The following is an 18,985-nucleotide window of genomic DNA, read 5'->3' as shown; positions in this document are numbered from 1 at the left end:
CAATACCACTTGGAAAAGTCCTCGATACGAGACCATCATTCCTACTCCCTTAACACTGCCTCCCCGGGTGCTATCGAGAAACGTATGGCTGCTTCCAGGAATGAAAGCTCATCTCCTGCCGTCAAGTTTATGAACAGTGAGGGCTGCTTGGGGCAGCCGACTTTCAGGGTTCCCACCAGAAAGCTTTCTGGTTTTTAGGTACAAGTTGTTGAGAGTGATAGCCCAGGACAAATGCTCAGAGCTCCACAATGAAGGGGAAATTCAAACAGCACACGACAGACTCCCCAAATGTGAGAGCCACACACCCCAAACAAAAAGACAGAGGGAAATCACTTAAAGAATCAACCACAGGGCAGAAATCGAAACCATAAATAACAGCTGAGGCCAAATCCCAAACTGCCAGGTCCCACTTGAAAGATCCAAAACTGCAGGTGACCAGGAGCTGGAGTCACTTGAAGCCCTTTGGGGGTTGGGAGTCACATCACTATTTGCAGTGGGGCATCTCTGACTCAGGGCCGGGGGTTCGGGGGACACTGCATTCCGGTCCAGGGGTGCAGCATTACTTCTTTGAGTCTGCTGGTCTACGCCTTCACACCTAGCCTTTGGACCTCAGCCGAGTGCCGTGGTCTCACCAGCATCTTGGTGAACGGGGTGGAGAGTTACACTGGAGCAAAAAAACAAGCCTGAGAAGTGCCTCATTGCACAGGGTCCTGGGTGCCAGGCTTCCCGGGCTTTCTCTGAACATTTAAGCACCAAAAGAAGAAAAAAGAGAGCAGAAAATCAGGTGTTCTATTTCTACCTTTCTACAGAGTTACAGCTCATTGATTTCCTTTCTATAAATGTTCCTCTCTTAAGCTCCTGAACCTGGACTGCCAAAAAGCAGCACACAGGACAGGACAGGTCTGCTGCCGAGTGAACGCAATCGGAGAGCCCTCGCCTGCTCAGCACCCCAGAACTCATGAGGAAAACCCACAAAGGGACACCCACAGATGCCCCAAGTGAAAGGCATGTTTCCCTTTTTTTCTGAAAAACAGAAGTTACATACTGTCACTGACATTTACATACTGATATTTTAAGCCAAATAAATTCTAAGGAAAACCACGAGGCTCCGCAAGTCTCCGAGAGCCACCCTGGGACTTTCTCCAAGGACACTGTCCTGCCAACCCCCCATGATGTCTGGAGTTCCTGTGAAGGCAGAGGCTCCATTGCCCTGCCCAAGTGGGTGTTTTCAGAGTCATTTCTGCCAGGAGCGCTTGGCTGGTCTGCTCTCATCTTCATCACGGGTCTGTGTCTGCAGCTGAAACAGTCACTCCAGGACCCACGGGCATGAGTAAATACATTAGATGTTCCACTCCCTGTTGGCCTCTTGTGCCCAGGCTGGCTCACTCGTTCACTTTCTCTTTCACATGCAGACACTAGCCTGACGCACTGTCTATAAAGTGAGGACTATAGGCCTGGTGATTCATGAGATGGTATGTACGTTACAAGGCAAAAATTTCCTGAACACCTTGTGCAACGCAAAGGAACACAACAGCTGACAACACTCTTTTGGCCATAGGAGGCAACCAATCTCTTGATATGACACAGATCCATAGTTTACCTCTCTTCTGGGGACCCTGGTACTCTGGGGGAGGCATAGGGTAGAAGGATTTGAGATAGGAAAAGATGATCCCAATGGACAATGACCCAACTGAGCATGGACATGTGACTTAGGATAAACAGCATCACTACTGCCTGTGCCTAACAACTCCACCCTCCGTGCAGCTGGGCACAGGCATCCTGTAAAAGGCCCAGCATGTGAGGGGCGGTCATTGGCTGGGCCTGCCCTTCCACGCCAAGGCCTGCTTCATTCTGAGTTTGCTTATGGTATACGTCTGGACCTGAATGGACCAGTGAGTGACTCTGGTTCCAGCTTCTCCCAGGTCCCTGTACCTCCCCTCACTGCACCCCCTTGAATTGAGGCCAGACACACTCGTGGTCCCCTCCAAACCCCACTCGGCTCTAACACCCATCAAGTGAGTAGAGCCATGCATTAAAGACCACTTTTACCAGAAACTTCGTCCTCTCTTGTAAAGCGGTCCACTCAGATAGAACCCAGAACTAGACTTTGAAGCCTGCACTGAACCTTGCCAAAGACCATGTCTGCATCCACCCCCCGAGATATTGTCTATTTCTGGCAGAACAGGTCATCGTAAACCGCTCTCACTGCACATCTCCTACACATAAAGTGTTCAAGTTGCTAATAACACCGATGGCCAGGAAAAGCAATGCACTCTGTCTTTGCTTCCATTACCTCATTCTCTTTAACCAAAATGAAATTTGAAGCTACAGAGGTTCTGGTACTGAAAGAGGAGCATTAGCATAAATATTAGCTTGGTGGAACTTACATTTTTCTTGCACTCACAGAACTGAAGCACTCACCTATTTTTTTGTTTGTTTTTCTTTCTTCCTGCCACACGCATTTTTCAAACATCAGCAAAAAACTAGTTCTGTCATTAGAAAACTGCTCTGGCCTCACTTTTAAATTTGGCTGTGGGCACCTATCGGAGAATTGACCAGGGGTAACTACTTTTGACTTAAAAAAAATCATTTAGTAAAGTAAAACAACCAGCCCCTCAAGACAGGCTGAAGCCAAGGTCATCTTGTTTGTTAACAGAGCTGGCAGATAAGGGAAGGTCTCATTTCAACAACAGAATGTGTCATGTGAAACAGGCTTGCAGGTAGCTTCAAAAAAGGCCATCAGCTCTCCGTAATTTTGTGTTTTTATGTCCTCATCCTATCACTCACAACAAAACCAGGCAGAAATACAGGCAGACAACATTGCCCTAGTGGAAATCCATTCACAGACTGACAGCTGTGGCAGACAGAAGAAAGTCAATTCTCGCTTTAGGGTCCTATTTCCTATGGTGGCAGAAATTCTTATGTGTAATCCTGGCTTGATTTCTGTTTGGATTGAGTTTAATATCTATAGGGCTCTCCAATCTGTGCCAATTTATTCACTTAGCATTAACTAGCAGTCCTGCCGCTTAACCACACTGCGGAGCCCTTCCCAGGGTGTGGCCCTTCCAACTCAATCACCATTTTCTTTAGCTGTAAATTTCTCATGTATTGAATCTACTTGCCACTTATGCTTAGTGAGATGTGTACTGTTTGATTTCAAGACATGATGCCAAATGCAGAAATGAGCTAGTTACAAGGAAGGCAGCTCCACTCTGCTGCTAAATGAAGATGTGTATGAAGGGCCTGGTACAATGGCCAGGCCTGTGACAGACTCTAAACATGAACAAGGGCCCTTTCTGGGTCCATCCCTTGCAGTCTGCAAATTTCAGGTGCTGTGAGCATCCTCTCCTCTTCCCTCTTTCATCCCCTGCACCCCAGATGCCCCAGCCTTGTTCCCGCTCCTCTCCCTACCTGGGGGAGACACCTGTTCCACGGTCCCCACAGACTGTGGATGCCTCCAGTGTGATCTCAAAGCGTGCATGCCAGGAACCTGGGACCATGTGGCTACATTCTATTTACCTACTCATCTTTCCCACTCAACTGGACGCTCATGTGTGGCAAGGATCACCTGCTAAGCATTCTACATGCTCCCGAATAAATGATCACAACAATAGCCTCGTTGATTTCTGACAGGTTTCTTCTAAACTGTAACCCCTACTTCCTCTCTCAAGCAGACATTTTTTCTAATATAAAGGTCTTTAACTATGAATACCACTGATGACCAGGAAGAGTAAATGCCCTCTGACTTTGCTTCAATGGTCTCCTTCTCATTAAGTGAAATGATATTTAAAACCACAGAGAGACTCTCGTGTAGCATCCCTCTGGGGTGCTCTATCCATTGATTCAAGTCCAAATCACTTAAAATACCAGAGAAGGCCTTTCACAAGCAGGTCCCATCCACTTTGCTCCATCCAACCTCATACTGAAGCGTCAAGGCAGGCCAGCTTCCTGTTTTTCTTCTCAAAATCTAATGCATCCTTTTATGCCACTGTTTATCTCCAGCCTAAGTTCCTAAGCTCCAGCCATACCTGAGTTTCCTTTCTGGAACATACCTTGAATGCCCACCTGTGTGGCCATGACCACACTGTGCAATCAGGATCCTACGCACTCTGCCTAAGCCAGATGAAATGTTACTTGCCATATATCTGTCCTCCACTCTGCTCCCAGGGCACTGTGTTTCTGCCTCTCTCTCAGACCCCCAACTGTACATCAAGCTGAGGATTACATCATCTCCCTAACAAGAGCAGGAAACCCAACAGGCAAAAGGCAGAGCCTATTTCTTTTTTAATCCAATGCTTCCAATGGTGCCTGGCTCCTCAAAGTTACCTAACAAACATTTGTTCAATGGATCAATGGATTGCTGTGCCTGCAGAATTTTAAGAAACATTCATCATGGTACAGTGGCAATAGACAGTATCCATTTGGTATCTTCTTTCTTCAGAGAAAGCACTGATATGTGTAAGAAAAGAGCAGAGAGAGTTCCAGGAAGAGTTTGGAAACTATTCCAAATTTCCAATCTGTCTCCAAGCACTGTCTGAGGCTATGCTAGAAAAATGCAACGGAGCAGAAGCCTTCATCAACATCCTCAGGATTCACCTCTCTCTGCAGGTCGTCGCCCGAAGGCAGCAGGACAAATGGGGAGCCACAGCCTCCAAGTGACAGGCCTGGATGTGACCCATGACACAAACCTCATCAAAGTACCTGGAGACCATTGAAATACTTACCATTACCTCCCGTGTGCACGTACCAGGTGCTGGGAAGAGATGGATGAAACAAAAAGATGGCACAGCACCATGACCTGGCCAAGGAGCACCATCCTCAGTGATAATACCCTCTGCTGCCTCGTGAAGTCCTCTGTGCCATTCCAGGCTGGTTTACCTCTTTAGAAACCTCAACTCCAATCCTAGGCCCTCAATCCACACACAATCTTCCCTCTGTGTTTCCAAAGCACTTCATTCAAATCTAGTGCAACGTTTCCCCCTAATTCGAGGGGCGGCAGATGTGTGTCCCCTCCCCCTAGACGGGGAGTCTTTCATGGGTCAGAGCATCATTTTTCTGTTTGTGTGTCTCTGGCTTCAGCCCCCAGGACAGAGAGAAAGGAGGTCTCGGTAAATGCCAACTGAATTGCTTCCGATGTCTGTTCCCTCCTTCAGAAACTGGGCCCACAGCTTTTTGACAAATCCTGTTAAAATAAGCCAAGGTGATTGTGCACGGGTTTTACCTCTTTAAGAACCAGCACGCATTTGCCCGGTCCCACCGACTGAGGTAGCTCTGCGATCCTTCCTTTGTTCAGGTAAGGGCCTGAGAAACACCTGTGGTTGATGAAGAGCTGAGGACAGCAGTATTTCCCGTTGACGGTTCCTGTAGGGGAGAGCAACACAGCCCATGCTTAGGACCACAGCCCCAGACTCTAGGGGGCCCCGAGACCCTTGCTTCATCCACATGGTCAGGGAAAAGGAGCACACAGAGCTGTCCAAGATCTTGGCTGATGGGGAGTCAGGCATAATAAAAGCAATGGAACCCAAAATGAACACAACAACCGTGACGGCCAGTGTCGTTAGAACTGTAATTAGGAAGCCGCACTCTGGTTGAAAATTGTGACAGAGGAGCAAAGAAAAACAGATGATTTTCTTCTTTTGAGAAAGAGGTGCTGTGTCCTAATAGCAGGACATTTTATATCCTTAATGATACCTTAGAAATTCTGGTTAATTTTTCCAGATTGCATGAATCTGGTGTTCCTCATGCCACACAAGTGTGTCAACTTCACCACACACAGAAGCATGCATGTGCCTACAAGCAACATTTGATATCCTTAATGATGCCTTAGAAATTCTGATCATACTTTCTGCCATATAAACAAACTTTTCTGTTTATGATGCAGTATTCAAGACACACGAAAAGACATGAAAGCTAAGACAATGACCACTCCAGAATCATTATATAGTTCAAGGACAAAAACATTGACTACATAGTGAAATCCTGTGTGTCACCCACCCCAGTGACCCCCCTAACCTGCACCCCCAGAAGTCACCACAACCCTGAATCTGGTGTCCATCATGCCACACAAGTGTGTCAGCTTCACCATAGACAGAAGCATGACAATATATGATATTTTAAACATATTCCATAAATGATTTCCTGCAAGATTTTGTTTGTTTGCTTCACAAGAAGTTTCTGAGATATATCCAAGTTGGTAAATGCGGATCTGGAAAGTTCATTCATTTTTTTACTTATTTGACTCTGTTGAATTAATATAGTATCATTTAGCCATCTAGTCTCTTACTGATGGATATTTAGTTGTTTCTACTTTCTCAGGACTGTCAACAGTGCTTTCATGAATGTGATTGTGAAAAAGTGAAAAGAGCAAAACTCTGTCTCAAAAAAAAAAAGAAACTTTTTTTTTGTTTTTGTTTTGAGACAGGGTCTCACTTTGTTGCCCATGCTGGAGTGCAGTGGTGCAATCTCGGCTCACTGCAACCTCCACCTCCTGGGTTCAAGTGATTCTCCTGCCTCAGACTCCTGAGTAGCTGGGATTACAGGCACGTGCCACCATGCCTGGCTAATTTTTGTATTTTTAGTAGAGATGAGGTCTCACCACGTTGGCCAGGCTGGTCTTGAACTCCTGAGCTCAAGGAATCTGCCTGCTTCAGCCTTCCAAAGTGCTGGAATTACAGGCATGAGCCACCATGCCGGGCCTAAAGTTTCTTAATGTCTATAAATGTAGAACGAGGTTTCACTTCTGGCTAAGGGAGTCACCGCCCCCACCCTGACTCTACCCAAGCGCCAAGCGAAGCAACACTCACAGTGGAATTTCTGCAAAACCACTGCTATTAATTTGGGATGGTAATTTAACAGTCTAGGAAGGCTTGTTCTCATAAAGACTTCAACTAAGAACCAGCAGAGGTAGGAGGCAGACATGTTATTCTTCTGGATATAAAAGAAAAGGAGTAAAATTACAATTATAGACTATGAAAGTGTAGCTGGCAAGGTTCTTTTAAAACCATTCTAAAGTTTGACTTATATAAAATAGTCAAAATAATGAAGTCCACAGCAGAATTTACATGGAAATTTTTTGGTAGGATTACTCTGCCTTTAGATTACCAGGCCTGTAGAAAAAACAAAATTTTAGTTAAATCTACTTATAAAACAGCTCTTTACTACCAAGATAATCTCCTAGTAGGATTCTTCCATGACATGTTGGTTTTAATCCTGGAATTCAGAGCAGGTTTCATTTTGGCTTAGAGAATAGACTTTTTAATCAAGTATGACAAAGTACAAACGTGTCTATTACCAGACTTCATAGTCAGAGGGTAGCTCACAAACGTATTTCCAAAGGTTATTGTAGGATGTAAGACTTTACACATTAAAAAACACATATTGTTCACAACCAGCTCGTTAGAGGGTTTTAAGGAACAATTCAAAAGCCAGAGGCGACTTAAATACTAACAGTAAGTGGAAAAATGCAAGTGGAACCGAAATAAAATGTCAAAAAAGAAATTGCCTAATGAGATGATATTTTCAACACTTTCCTTTTCCCCATGATACACAGCCCTAATTTGGCTCCTAATTTGCAAGTCACACATAAACCGTTTTTCTATAGACTAGAGCTATCTAGAACTACTGGCCAAAAAGCAGAAAAGAAGAGGCACAGAGAATTTAGCTTAGAAACTTTTCTTTTTAAAAAGTAGGTATCCGTTCATGAGTGGCAATGGAGAAAAACGGAACAGGCTCAATGCTGAGATGTATTCACAGTGACCTAGAAACATGTACATGTCTCTGCTCCCGGCTGCACTTGGGAAGGCACAGAGACCCCTAAATGGGACCGTTACCTGTGGTGTCCAGGTGAGGGAATAAACAAAGGTCATGAGGTATTTTCTTAACAGGCACTGTGGGCGGCAATCTGTCAACAGAGAAAATAAAACTATCAGGGACCGCAAGCTTTAGAAGGAACTACTACATTCCAAAGTCTTATCACAATTTAAAAGGACTCTTCCAGAAATCTCAGATAAGAGGACCATAGAATAGAATGTGTGCATGGGAGCAATGCCAGTAAGACCAGACGAAAACAGCATTTCAGAAAAGTAGTTGTCCAGTTCTTTGGATGGCCCTGGAAAACCTGAGACATCTGCCCCTGAGCGGCTGGCACTGAGCAGTGAGTTTCTCCCAGGTTGCTTCTGGCCTTGTCTCTTGCTATGGAATTGTAATACTGCCTTCAATTATATTTTAAACATGAAGAAACGTTATCTTACATTGGATTAAAGTCAGACTTTTCCACTTCGATGTCTAATTGAAAACCACTTTCCACTAACCTTTGATTTCTGACCTCCGGGCCCCTGTGAGTCATGGCCACACTAAAAATAAGACCCTAAAAGAAAATCTATAAACTGGCGAGTCTTCAAATGCAATACAGGCTTAGTCCAGGACACAGTTCTGTTACAGTTCAGTAAAAATGCTGCTGAATAAATAGGTGTTTTAAAATGCAGCCTTAGGGGAAAAGAGGCGCACTAGGTTTCACGGGGGTGTCTAGGTTGGTGGCATAGAAACCACATGGTTGAAAAGCTCCTTAAGCTCAAAGTCAACCTTTACAAGAGATCGTAGCAAGGCCATCTATGCAGTGGTTCTCCAAGAGGGGCCCCCAGACCCACAGCATTGACACTACCTGTGAACTTGTTGGAAATGCAGATTCTTGGGCCCCATCTCAGACATTCTGAATCAGAAATTTTGAGGATGGGGCCCAGCAATCCGTGTGTTCCAAGCTCTCTAAGTGACCGACACACGGGAAAGGTGAGAACCGTTAATCTATGGGCTGCGCATTAGTAGGAGTGATGAATTCAAGTCTGGATTCAGTCACAGGTGTGTTACGAAATCTCTCTACTTCAACATCAGGTGGATAACATGGAGTCTGGTTATGAGCCGCATACACTGCATTTAGAAGCAAACCCACAAAAAACACCTACAGAACGGTTCTTCTCATTCCAATAGTGCAGTTACAGTTCAGTTTCATTTTATTTAAATTTAAACTCGACTACTGCACGTGAAAAACGCTGTTTTCAGCTGTCTTTCCACCAGTGTATTTTTATTTACTTAAGAAAGCAGAATCACTTGGCATGGAATGCACATTTTAGCATTATTTTAAATACTTTCCAGTATCTACAAATGTGACTAGCAGTCACAACTTTCCAAAAACACACTGCCTGCCTGGACACACTTTGCTAACACCCTCTTTCCACATAAAGTCACAACTGAAATGCGGGACACCCTCTTTCCATAGGAAATCACAATTGAAATGGGGGACAGGGCATAATCTGTATTTGTTCAGCCTACAACTTAAGGCCTACACTTTTTTTCAAATGGAATCTAATTTAATCTTCCTAAGTACCCCAAATCATATTTTATAAACCAGAGCACTGAAAGGCAGAGAACCAATGCTACTTGCTCAGGTTCACTCAGCAGAGCTGGGGTTGGACTGAAGTTTTCTGCCTCCAAACCTGGGCTACTCTAGGAGAGGTGAGTAAGAAGCAGCATTCTGAGTGTGGTGAGGGGCTGCGAGTCGAAACTGCACCTGCCACGTGGGGCCCCTGCAGACGCTGAGAATCGCGAGCACAGACAGCCATTTCTCTCAGTGTGTAGGTCAGGGGCCCTCCCCAGGTACGTCGAAGTGGAATAAAAAGTGAGCCATGGGAATCTGGACTGTGAGTGCGCTGGGGAGAAGGCACTGTGTCCTGCACATAACGGGTACACAACAAATAACAGCCACTGTGTTCTACTGCTACCTCTACTTGGGTGCTATTTGCTAGATAACACCAATAAAAACAGCCATGCTTCCCATCCTCCATAAAGACACTACAGTTCATCGGTATACAGTACAGTCGGGGAGGAAAAAAGCACGTACTGTTTCTCTGGTTGCACAACTGCAATCTTTCTCTTCTTTTGTGCTGTAGAAAAGGCAAAGGGGAAAAAAGAAAGTCAGCTTTGTTAGTGGGGCAAATCCATTTTTAAAAATAGGTTATAAAGTAAAAAGGTACCCATTTTAAAGTAGTAATTTAAATGCTGAAAAGTTATGTCACTCATGCCACAATTTCCTATCAGTTTCTTCTAGTATAGGACAGACATTAACTCACCAGATGTCAGATCTTAGTACAACTTAGTTCATGTAATCTGATCATTACACTAGCTACTTCATTTTTAAATGTGCATCTAAGAAAGCAAAAGGGTACACCTGCTGTATCTCACGTAAGCACACACGTTCAGATCAATTGTTGCAAGCAATTATCCAGAATGATTTTTTTCCGAGAAAAATTGTGATGAAGCAAATCATGTGACCATCACAGCACTCTCCTGAAGTGCTGTTAGAGGCATGCATGTCAACTCAAACATGTTATTCACAAAAGGAGAACCAGGAGCTCACAAATATGCCTGGTCAAACATTGACATAAATGAGCAAATAGTGATTTATTTGGATAAGAACATTTCCAGTTTATATTTATAACTGATTCGGATCACCTTAACAAAAATAGACCAAAGCTTTTGGCATCTACTAACTTTGGCTCAGATAATCCTACATCTTCCAACATAAGCATACATTAATTCCAAAAAAACTTCTAAAGCTGCTAGAGTCTGGCAGGTTTGGAGTTGGAGTTTGCCTCTTTAAAGCAAAATGTATGTGCAAGAAATGCAAGCAAAAATAAATAAGAAAAATACTCAATAAGATCCCACCTACTCTTGACTATTGGACATTCAACTCCAGTTATTACTACAAAAAGGTCCACACTAAGGATCTGTCAGGTGAAAAGTGAGTTTGGAATACTTGTCTCCCCTGGTCTTTGTTAACGGGGTGAGGACGCCTGACCCCCTGGGAAAGAGCCAAGCACAACAGACAGATCCAAAATCCTAAGGAACGAGGAAACTTTACAGCGTTTACCTTAACCTGTACGTGATTGTGCTATAGAAAACCCCAAAGCACCTGCACCCTCCCAAATCCATGTGAAGCGGGGAGGAAAAGGATCTAGGACATCAGGTTCTGTTTGAGGGACAATAAGGACAAAGGGGATTGGAACCCCAACCCCAGGACAACACTCAGGTTGGGGAGAACCTATTGGCCATGCTGGCTGAGCAAGGTCAGAATCTGCAGCATTTTTTTTTTTTTTTTTTTTGAGACAGAGCAGAGTATCACTCTGTCGCCCAGGATGGAATGCAGTGGCATGATCTCAGTTCACTGCAACCTCTGCCTCCCAGATTCAAGCGATTCTCATGCCTCAGCCCTCCGAGTAGCCGGAATGACAGGCATGTACCACTATGCCTGGTTAATTTTTTGTATTTTTAGTAGAGATGGGGTTGTGCCATGTTGGCCGGGCTGGTCTCGAGCTCCTGACCTCAGGTGATCCACCTGTCTCGGCCTCCCAATGTGCTGGGATTAGAGACGTCAGCCACCAAGCCTGGCCAGAATCTGCATCATTTTAAGAGACAGGGGAAAAGAATGTCCTCGAGATTAAAATAATTGTTGTACACTCAACGTTTTAGAAATATTTTTAAGTAAGGGGAAACTATTACTCCAACTGAATCAGATCCATTGAGCAGGATGGTTTAGGAAAAGGAGAATCCCATAGAATCCAGCTGTCTCTAATGTGAACTACCTGCTTGTTTCACACACATAATGTCCTCTGGTGCTCTTAATAATGCTAACTAAAGGAGCCCTGAAACTCTGTTGCCACTGGGGAACGTGAAGTCAGCTATGCAATGGAACTGTGTTTCCAGCAATGTTGTGAGAGTCTTCAGAAGTGGCCACAGAACAGGCTGTTAGGAAGAAGTTAAGTTGGTGCCTAAATTCCACCAAGAAAATGACAGAGACGGAATCTCTTTAACAGTTAAACCTGTAATCTCTAAGGACTCATCATTTTAAATAACACTTCTGATATGCATTAGGGTAGAATAATAAGTGCAATGATTTATTAGGCTAGAAGATTTTAAAATGGTACCATTTTGTGATAATAACCTACAATAATATGTTAAAACACACGGTTGGCCAGGCACAGCCACAGTGTAATCCCAGCATTTTGGGAGGCCAAGGCAGGCGGATCACTTGAGGTCAGGAGTTAGAGACCAGCCTGACCAACATGGTGAAACCCCGTCTCTACCAAAAATACAAAATTAGCTGGGCATGGTGGTGCATGCCTGTTATCTCAGCTACTCGGGAGGCTGAGGCAGAAGAATCACTTGAACCCGGGAGGTGGAAGGTTGCAGGAGCTGAGATCGGGCCATTGCGCTCCAGCCTGGGCAACAAGAGCGAAACTCTGTCTAAAAAAAAAATTGTTGCATGTATTTAAATGTGCATGCGTGTGTGTGCACACATGTATGAATGGGCATGTACTACTGGGTTGTTTAACTGTTAATATTGGTTATTTGGTATTTCTGTAACCAAAGAGATGTGTGGTAATACGCTTTATAAAGTATAGCTGAAATATCAGCTATTAGTTACTGTTAAGAGTAGACTGTTTATTTATTTTTTGAGACAGAATCTCACTCTGTCACCCACGCTGGAGTCTACTGGTGCTTGGATGCCATCTTTGCTCACTGCAGTGCTGACCTCCTGGGCTCAGGCAACCCTCCTACCTCAGCCTCCAGAGTAGCTGGAGACATGTGCCACCCTGATGGACTAATTTACTTATATATGTACTTCTTTTCTCATGTATATACAGTATCTCACTATGTTGCCCAGGCTGGTCTCAAAATCCTGGGCTCAAGCATTCTCCTGCCTTAGCCTCCCAAAGTGCTGAGATTACAGGAATGAGGCACTGTGCCTCGCCTGGCTAAGTGTTTATAAGAATGTCAGTAAATTATTGGAACCAATTATGATTCTGTTAGGAGAAGCTACATGAGAAAAATCAGTTCTTTTAAATAAATGATAACACAATAATATAGTATCTAACTTATTTTTTTCACATCGAAACAATGAATTGGATAAAAAACTGAGAGTGATGTTTCAGGTATTTTTTCTCCGCCTCTCTGTGACTTTCAACTGTCCCTCACTGTTAAAGTTTGTCAACCTGTGATATCATTTCATACAAACACTTAAAGATTAAATGACATCACGAAAACATGGGTTCTCAGTGGAAAAGCAAAAATCTTATTTGTTCTTTAGAACGTGGTTATAATTTCTTTATGAAGCTGCCGATTTACTCACGAAAATTACTGGTGTCATCCACCACCCCCCTCAACTGGGAACCACTTACAGACTGTTTTGTGTGGTGTAGTCAAAGGGTAAGAATTGGCTTCACACCAGCCCACTGGGAAGATGTCCATGGACTCCACATCGACAATGACCTCTGGAATAGGGGTCTGCAGCCCTGCATGGGAAGAAGCGGAGAAAAGAGGTACGAACAGATCTTACCAACAAAGAAACAGAAGGACAACAGTAATAGAGCATCCCCAACGTGGCGGAAAACATTCCTTTATACATTAAAAAACAAAAACAAAACAGCAGCCGTATGGAAGAGAGGACTTTAGAGGAGTCTTTAGTCTCATCACAGACACAAATGCTTGAAATATAAAAAGGCAGGCATAAAAGGGGTTCAAATACAGTGAGGGTTTGGAAGAACAGAGATACTCCACCCTAAAAATAAAAGAAGAAGAAGGACTGTAGGAAAAGACTAGCATCGGAGCAGGATTGGCTGAAAGAGAGACCGGGCATCCCCCTGTCCTAAGAACAGCTCTGGGGTTAAGGGAATGTATCGGAGCTTGGGGTGGGACCTCAGGGCCCACATCTAAGCCTTCACGATGTGCGCCACCCAACACCAAGTAAAGGCAACCTTCAATGAAAGAAAGTCAAACGTCACAGCTAAACGGAACCAGTAAACCTCAAAAACAAGGTTTATGAGCAGTGTACATGGACAAGGCCCTTCTCTAGGAAACGTGTCAACTTATCAGTTTGGAGTTACTTTGTTTTGAATTCAGTCTGTGGCCTGTAGACTTTGGCTATGCCATGGAAAAGTCACTTATGTAGCAATGTCTAAAAGATCCCACTAAAAAGTGGGACCTGATGACTATCACACCCTGTTTCATAATTACAGTCATGCCTTGTGATGACCTGGCTTCACAGCCATGAAACTCTGAAAAAGAAAAGAAGTCTGGATTTAACAGCAGCAAAAGTCTCAAGGAGCTCTGGCTACGGAGAGAATAAATTTGGAACCAGTTAAAAGAAGAAAATTTGACACCAAATCAATAGTTAAGGGAAAAAAACACTTTGAACCAGGAATCAAGAGTTAAGAGCTCCATTAATAGACGGTGACCCATGGACTCTGACCCCTGAATCCAGCTCTGCTTTGGTTTCCTCATTGAGAACTAAGATGAAAATAACATAGTGGCTGGGCACGGTGGCTCATGACTGTAATCCCAGCTCTTTGGGAGGCCAAGGCAAGCAAATTGCTTGAGCCCAGGAGTTGAAGATCAGCCTGGGTAACATGGTAAGACCTCGTCTCTACAAAAAATACAAAATTAGCCTGGCATGGTGGCATGCACCAGTAGTCCCAGCTACTCAGGAGGCCGAGGCAGGAGGATTGCCTGAGTCCAGAAGTTTGAGACCAGCCTGGCCAATATGAAGAAACTTCGTCTCTACAAAAAATACAAAATTAGCCTGGCATGGTAGCAGGTGCCCATGGTCCTAGCAACTTGAGAGGCTGAGGTGGGAGGATCGCTCACATCTGGGAGGTCAAGGTTGCAGTGATCAGTGATTGCACCAATGCACTCTGGCCTAAGTGACAGAGTGAGATGCTGTCAAGAAAGAAGAAAAGAAAGAGAGAAAGAGAGAGAGAGAGAGAGGGAAGGAAGGAAGGAAGGAAGGAAGGAAGGAAGGAAGGAAGGAAGGAAGGAAGGAAGGGGAAGAAGGGAGGGAGGGAGGGAGGAAGGAAGGAAGGGGAAGGAGGGAGGGAAGGAAGGAAGGAAGGGAGGGGAAGAAGGGAGGGAGGGAAGGAAGGAAGGGGAAGGAGGGAGGGAGGGAAGGAAGGAAGGAAGGGGAAGAAGGGAGGGAGGGAGGGAAGGAAGGAAGGGAGGGAGGGAGGAAGGGAGGAAGGAAGGGGAGGGAGGGAGGGAAGGGAGGGAGGGAGGAAGGGAGGAAGAAAGGAAGAGAGGGAGGGAGGAAGGGCGGGAGGAAGGGAGGGAGGGAAAGAAAATAACGCGGTGAGTCCCATTACCATCCATGTCATCTCACGACATCTGAAGAATTTTGAATCACATCCTCCCTCCCCACCAAAACCGTAACTTCATGAAGCTAAATACCAACAACCAAACACAAAATGGTCCTAAATCTGGTGCGAGCTCCGCCAGCTCTGACTTTTCATCATCGAGTAGACACGGTGAAGAAGGAGTATGTTAGTTGCTAAACGTGGGGTTCCAATTTAGAGTTAAGCCAATATATTGGTGTATCTCAGGTGCTCTGAACAGGGACAGCAGGTGCTCAGACACACACACTATCATTGCCATTCATCATTTTGAACTTTTGATTGGTTCCCAAATCAATTATCATGATTGTCAGTCTTAACTTTTTAAATGTTTAATTCCCCTATAATTTAAAGAATATAGAATTTAAAGGAATGCTAGGAGGTTTACAGGGATTATTTTTGAACAACGTTAAATAAATAGACATCGTTTCTTTCTAATATTATAAGACTTGACCAATATTTAACCTAACTGCTAAAGGAATCAAACAAGAAAGAATATGCTCAAAACAGACAAAACGTAAAGAAACTCTCCCAGAGGCATCCAATGTGGAAGTGCCTCTGCCTGTCCTGAAGGGTGTGGGATTGATTCTCCAGAGTCCAACAAAGTGGGTCCCTGGGCAGGTTCCCGGTACACAAGGTCATTTTCTCCTCCGCAGACCCAAAAAGCATTTGTTTCTCAGCTACTCAAAAATTTTGCTAACAGGTTAGATTCATCTACTAAATATATTTATATTTCCAGATTTGTATTTAGCTACAAATAAGATTTTCAAGGTCATTAAAAGTAGTACTTCAAAAGGAAGCATAAAAGTAACTTTATACTGGGAGGCTGAGGTGGGCGGATCACTTGAGGTCAGGAGTTCGAGACCAGCCTGCCCAATACGGCAAAACCCCGTCTACTAAAAATACAAATTAGCTGGGTGTGGTGGGGGTGCCTGTAATCCCAGCTACTTGGGAGGCTGAGGCAGGAGACTCACTTGAACTTGAGAGGTGGAGGTTACAGTGCGCTGAGATCATGCCACTACACTCCAGCCTGGACAATAAAAGTGAAACTCTGTCTCAAGAAAAACAAAACAAAACAAAAACCAAAAAAACTAACTTTATGACTTATACCTTCCTAAATTACGACTTTCATCTTCCAATGTTCTGCTAGTTCAAACATCACATCGTATTATGGCTTTAATATACATACTTCAGTACAATGTATACATTAGTACATAGGTAGGTCCGTCTTTACCATACTTTAGAATCCTTTGATCAAGTTTCCCATCCAATTAAACAAGTATTTATGAGGTCACATGTGTCTATTAAATAAGAACTGATAGAAAAGTCAGTTATCTATCACCTGGGAAAGTGTTCCTGACCCTGAACAAATCCCATTCCAAATAATGGGTACCAACTCTTCATTTCCCTTTACCAAGCTTATGAATCTACATTTATCTGGCTGGATTCAGACAACCATCTTTTAAAACAAACTAATTATTTTCCAAGATAGGAGACCCAAGAGCATGTCAAATAGTCCATTGAAAGAATGTCCACCATGCTCCTCCTTGATTATTTGAGGATGGCCAAAAGTACATAGGCAAAGCCGAATGTTCCACTGAAGACCTGTATGATTTTACAGAAAAATCCTGACGCGTCGCTTCTCGGCCTTTTGGCTAAGATCAAGCGAAAAATCCCCAACACACAACACAAGACCATGCTCAGTCTCTCGACTTTGCCTAAGCTGCATCCGGTCAGCATGGATTCTACTTGTTTATTTTCATCCAGAACCTTCGTTTCAAAAACCATGAGGAAGCTGAATTCCCCATCTATGGGAAAGCACTTAAGTAAATCTGGGTACATCCATGTGAGGGAATATTCTGCAGCTATAAAAAAGAATCAGACACCTCTTAATATACTCATACACACAGATCTCCAAGATGCATTGCCGAGTATAAAACGCAGGATGCTGAACATTGTGCATATATAGTATGCTACCATCTGTTTAAAAGGGGGAGATAACATATATTCGTATGTGCATAAAATAAATCTGGAAGGAAATGCAAAATGCTAACCCAGTGGGCGTCCACAGGGAAAGGAACCAGGTGGCTGGAGGCCGGGGGCACAGGAGTGGAGGGAGAATCTGACCCAGGATACACCTTTATGATTTTTTGGCCTTTGTGAATGAGTTCCCTATTTTACAACCAAGGCCTCCGCAATCACCACCATTGTAACAACACAACCAAAGATACCCGGAGAAGAAAGTAGGACTCTCATACATAAATACGGTATTGCCACAGAGGTCAGATTAATGAGGGGCCAATTACCATAAAGGAAAACAAAACTAAACAGCAATCAACATTTCGCTTTCTAAGAGAACAAAGACTTTCCGTACTCACAAACTCAATTCATAAGAACACAGATTTCTGAGAATCTCTTTGGAACCTTAAAAGAGTTCTGCAGCTTGCTACCCCCTTGTCCCCGGTTCAGCAGAATGCAGAGGTCCACCTGCCGCTCGCACTGCAACCGCACCCCGGCTCCACCCAGCCGATGACATAGGGGACTGTAATCGAGACAGTGACCTACGCTACCCAGAACCCTGGGATGAAAAAGGAGATGCTTATGGCTTGGGAGGACACCTGTGTGTCTGTCTTCCTAGGAACACAATTCTATCAGACTCCTAAAATTATGTAATTACTTCACTCCCAGCGAGTCATAGGAGAAAGCACGAGCGTGCGTGAGCTTGTGGTGAGAGACGCCACAGGGCTGCAGAGGTAAGAGGGACCCAGGGCGAGGGAGGCTACAAGCCCACCGCGAGGAGGCAAATGCATTCCTCCTCCTTCAGGAAGAAAATTGGCACAACTGCTTCCACTCAGTCAAAGGCTGGAATAAGAAGGCAAAGAAGCATTTAAGGGAACACCTTGCCTAAGAAATGTCCCTACTGAAAGTTAAAGGGCTCGACAAATGCTGACAGGCTCCAGTGTGAGATCAACAGACAAAATACCGGCAGAACGCAAAGCTGGTGTTAGTGCCCACAAGCAAGACCTGGATGCTGGAAGCCCCACCTGCCCCCCGGGCCTGTTCCCTTAAAAGATGCCTATCAAGAAGCTCAGTGTGCAGATCCTCCCTGGCTCAGCTCTGGAGCCGAAGGCCTGGGAAAACAAAAACAAAAACAAATGGTGGGCGGGATCAAGGTATCATAGGAAACAGGCTGAAGGAAACAACAGAAATGGGATTAGACAGCTATGTGGGGAGAGGGCGGCGGGCGAGGAAAGAGAGAGGAGAGAGACCCACACAGTAGTAAACGCAGTGCTTACTCTAGTCCAAGCGTTCAATCCTCACAACAACCCTAAGAGATAGGGGGTATTTTCATCCCCATTTCAGAGATCAGTAAACTGAGGCGCAGGAAGAAGTCAAGCAGCCGGTAAGTGGCGGCTGAAGGATTTAAACCTGGGCAGTCCAGCTCCAGAGCCTTAGAGAGCACCTGGGGTAGGCGGCTATCCTTCTCCTTCCTCGTTTTTATTTCTGGGGGGGTATGTGTCTAGCATCTGTCTCCCTCCGGCTAGGGCCCCATACAGTTTTTGCAGAATTCCCACCATGTAGTAGCTGTTGCCTGCTGCTACAGGAGAAGTCAGGTCAATCCCGGACCCACAGGCAGATGAGGGCAGGCTCGGGACCCCTTCAGTGAGAACGTGCTCACCGGGAAGTCACAAGCATCACAGGCGCAGCTGGAAAACCTGAACTTTGCTGTGGTTCCTGCTGCAGAGCCTTCTGGAGAGGCGATTCCCCGGCCT

At 44.6% G+C, this 18,985-nt stretch overlaps 1 protein-coding gene across 10 annotated transcripts in view; it reads right to left on the bottom strand.

Moving 5' to 3' along the window:
- The window catches only part of LOC105494351 (Scm like with four mbt domains 2), a 253,153-nt gene that overhangs the window by 33,061 nt on the left and 201,107 nt on the right, over positions 1-18,985 (bottom strand). For all 10 annotated transcript variants that reach the window (XM_011762686.3, XM_011762684.3, XM_011762683.3 and 7 more), the window contains 4 exons: positions 13,230-13,343; positions 9,893-9,935; positions 7,830-7,900; positions 5,222-5,361 (listed from right to left, as the gene is read on the bottom strand). In XM_011762686.3, coding sequence (XP_011760988.1) covers positions 5,222-5,361; positions 7,830-7,900; positions 9,893-9,935; positions 13,230-13,343 — 368 coding nt within the window. The remainder of the gene's footprint in view (positions 1-5,221; positions 5,362-7,829; positions 7,901-9,892; positions 9,936-13,229; positions 13,344-18,985) is intronic.

The sequence above is a fragment of the Macaca nemestrina genome, chromosome 9 (genome assembly GCF_043159975.1).
Source record: "Macaca nemestrina isolate mMacNem1 chromosome 9, mMacNem.hap1, whole genome shotgun sequence".
In the NCBI taxonomy this organism is placed as follows: domain Eukaryota; kingdom Metazoa; phylum Chordata; class Mammalia; order Primates; family Cercopithecidae; genus Macaca; species Macaca nemestrina.
This window is presented reverse-complemented; position numbering and strand designations above follow the sequence as displayed.